The 3,191-nt window shown below is 35.5% G+C and overlaps 1 protein-coding gene across 1 annotated transcript; it reads left to right on the top strand.

Annotated features, from left to right (window-relative positions):
* The first annotated feature begins 496 nt into the window (after nucleotides 1-496).
* Nucleotides 497-3,055, top strand: LOC131639852 (endoglucanase 17-like). The gene is made up of 8 exons (XM_058910297.1): nucleotides 497-960; nucleotides 1,038-1,244; nucleotides 1,322-1,522; nucleotides 1,606-1,698; nucleotides 1,809-1,970; nucleotides 2,068-2,179; nucleotides 2,270-2,433; nucleotides 2,516-3,055. Exons 1-8 carry the CDS (start codon nucleotides 709-711, stop codon nucleotides 2,846-2,848), a joined length of 1,524 nt encoding a protein of 507 aa, XP_058766280.1. The 5' UTR covers nucleotides 497-708; the 3' UTR covers nucleotides 2,849-3,055.
* Nucleotides 3,056-3,191: the final 136 nt, after the last annotated feature.

Here is a 3,191-nt window from a genome sequence, read left to right as displayed (position 1 = left end):
TTCAGAAACTTTCAAAAGTCTTTTCTCTTCACCAAGTGCCGTATTTCCAAAGCATTATCCCTTCACTCATTTCCATCTGCATGACTCGTAGAGTACCTAATTAACCTACTTTATAATCATACAATATTATAAATAATATTACAAATGAAACACTTTAAAATAATACATACGTAGACAATTTATACACATTAATTATTAATTATCATAAGATAATATGTGTCTTAAGTTAGCATATTTTGTATAAAATATTTATTTTAAAAAGAGAAATGCTAATGGATGTCTTAAGAACCTTCTTTAAAAAAATTAATTTTTATTGAAATTATTATAGTCAATGTAAGAAAAATTAAAATATTTAATTGATTTGCCTACAAACTCTTCCTAAAACCTTTGTCATCTCATCCAAGGACTATTGAGTGATTTTTTTTAATACGGCTTTTAAAGCCTAATTTAGCGGACATTAGTACTAATTTTGTTTGGCTTTTGGCCAGTTAACTAGATAATTTCTCAAAGCCACGAGCTCCTTGTTCTAGGAGTATAGGATATGGACACAATTATTGTTGTTTTGCAACAAAGTAAGACGTTACAAAGGCAGCTTTTGCTTTTATAAATAGCAGACTCCCAAGCATCACACTGTGTCTTGCAGGTGCCACTTTACTTCTTGGTTGGTTGGTTTGTTTGTTTTTCCTTTTCCTTTTCACACACTTCAACATGGCTCTCTCCCTTTCCCTCACTATCACCACTCTCCTTTCCCTTTTCTCCCTTTTCCTTCTACACACCCATGCCAACCCATTCCGTTCCATTCACCACCACAACCACCCTCACTTCGCCACTCACAACTATAGAGACGCACTCACCAAGTCCATTCTCTTTTTCCAAGGCCAGAGATCAGGGAAACTTCCGCCTAACCAGAGAATCTCTTGGAGAAGAGACTCTGGTCTTTCTGATGGCTCAGCATTGCATGTATGTAAACAAATTTCTAGTGGTTTTTTTTGTTTGTGACTTTTTGTGCTTATTTTTGGTTTAAATGTACAATGTAGATTGATTTGGTTGGAGGGTACTATGATGCTGGTGACAATGTCAAGTTTGGTTTTCCTATGGCTTTTACTACCACTATGCTTTCATGGAGTGTTATTGAGTTTGGTGGGTTGATGAAAAGCGAGTTGCCGAATGCTAAAGAAGCTGTTCGTTGGGCTACTGATTATCTTCTTAAAGCCACTGCACATCCAAACATCATTTATGTTCAGGTTAGTGATTTTGTAGCTTTTCTGTGAAGAAAAAAAACAGAGGAAATGAGGTTGATTTTTGTGTTTTGTATTTTTAGGTGGGAGATGCTAAAAAGGACCATGCTTGTTGGGAGAGACCAGAAGACATGGACACTCCAAGAAGTGTTTTTAAGGTTGATGCAAACGCACCTGGTTCTGAAGTTGCTGCGGAAACTGCTGCGGCATTAGCAGCTGCTTCTTTAGTTTTTAGAAGAAGTGATCCAACATACGCCAAGATTTTAGTGAGAAGGGCCATCAGGGTAAGCCTTTGATTCATAAAAAATTTGAACTTTTTCTTTCTTATGCTTAAAATCTGAAACTGTAATTGTTTGTGAGTGTATAGGTTTTTCAGTTTGCTGATAAACACAGAGGATCTTACAGCAATGCCTTGAAACCCTTTGTGTGTCCATTTTACTGTTCTTACTCAGGTTATCAGGTAAAGTTTTGATTTTTCCAATTTTTCTAATTGTACCCTTTTTCTTAGCCATACTCAAAAGTATAGTGAAGTACCTATGATGATTGATGTGTTGATCATAAATTTGTTAGGATGAGTTGTTGTGGGGTGCTGCTTGGCTCCACAAGGCCACAAAGAATCCAATGTATCTAAAATACATCCAACTTAATGGTCAAATCCTAGGAGCTGCAGAGTTTGACAATACCTTTGGATGGGATAACAAACATGTTGGAGCAAGGATACTTCTTTCCAAGGTCCTAAATTTCATCATTGCATAGTAACAAACAAATTAACAAAAAATGGTTTGAAAGCAAGCTTACATGTTTTTTTGTTGGTTTTATGTGATATTAGGAATTTCTAGTACAAAATGTGAAATCCCTCCATGACTACAAGGGTCATTCAGACAATTTTGTTTGTTCTTTGATTCCTGGAGCTGGTTCCTCATCTGCACAATATACCCCAGGTAAAGTAAAGTACCTTATCTTTTCTCACCATATTTTAACTCATGTGGTCCAAGATGTAACTTTTTTTGAGGTTGTATAAAACTTTACAGGTGGACTTTTGTTCAAGATGAGTGATAGTAACATGCAGTATGTCACATCCACTACCTTCTTACTTGTAACATATGCCAAATATTTAACCAAATCACATACAGTTGTGAATTGTGGTGGTACCACTGTAACACCAAAGAGACTCAGAACCTTAGCCAAGAAACAGGTAAAAAAAATTTCAAAAGGCATTTAATAATAACAAGTTGAAATATATATTTTTTTATAACTTTTGAATTTTTTTTTATTAGGTGGATTATTTGCTGGGAGATAACCCTTTGAAGATGTCATATATGGTTGGCTATGGACCAAGGTATCCACAAAGGATACACCACAGAGGATCATCACTTCCTTCAATGGCTGTACACCCGGGAAAGATCCAGTGTTCTGCCGGGTTTGGTGTAATGAATTCACAATCACCAAATCCTAACATTCTAGTTGGTGCCGTTGTTGGTGGACCAGATCAGCATGATAGGTTTCCAGATGAACGGTCCGATTATGAACAATCAGAGCCAGCCACTTATGTTAATGCACCACTTGTAGGAACACTGGCTTATCTTGCACACTCATTTGGTCAACTTTAGGTCCAACTTGTTTGGGTGAATCTGATTATGATGTCTTAGTTTTAAGGTTTCACTAATTTGGTTAGTAGTTATAATTAGTTAGATTTCTCAGGAGAAGCTTTTAAAAGCTCCCATATGTTATGTTATTGTTAAGTGGCATATATGTCAAGTTATGATGTTAAAAAAATATCAAGAATTTGAATGTTTAAAGCAAATCTCAACTGTAAAAGTGGTTAGTTTTGCTTGTTTTTTGTGCGTTATTATCAACTTTCAAGATATTGTGGGGAGGACAAAAGGATAAAATAAAGTTAGGGGGATAAAGATATTGGTGAACAAAAAAAGTTTATTACTACGATGATTTTTT

The sequence above is a fragment of the Vicia villosa genome, unplaced genomic scaffold (assembly GCF_029867415.1).
Source record: "Vicia villosa cultivar HV-30 ecotype Madison, WI unplaced genomic scaffold, Vvil1.0 ctg.002804F_1_1, whole genome shotgun sequence".
Lineage (NCBI taxonomy): Eukaryota > Viridiplantae > Streptophyta > Magnoliopsida > Fabales > Fabaceae > Vicia > Vicia villosa.
The sequence above is the reverse complement of the archived record's forward strand: the minus strand, read 5'-3'. Positions and strand labels throughout refer to the sequence as shown.

What these genes read in the sequence shown, in the direction of transcription:
- LOC131639852 (XM_058910297.1), top strand. Translation starts at nt 709, where the DNA reads ATGGCTCTCTCCCTTTCCCTCACTATCACCACTCTCCTTTCCCTTTTC. An exon ending in CAAGGATACTTCTTTCCAAG is followed by an intron (nt 1,971 to 2,067) that starts GTCCTAAATTTC and finishes ATGTGATATTAG; the next exon opens with GAATTTCTAGTACAAAATGT. An exon ending in ATCTGCACAATATACCCCAG is followed by an intron (nt 2,180 to 2,269) that starts GTAAAGTAAAGT and finishes AAAACTTTACAG; the next exon opens with GTGGACTTTTGTTCAAGATG.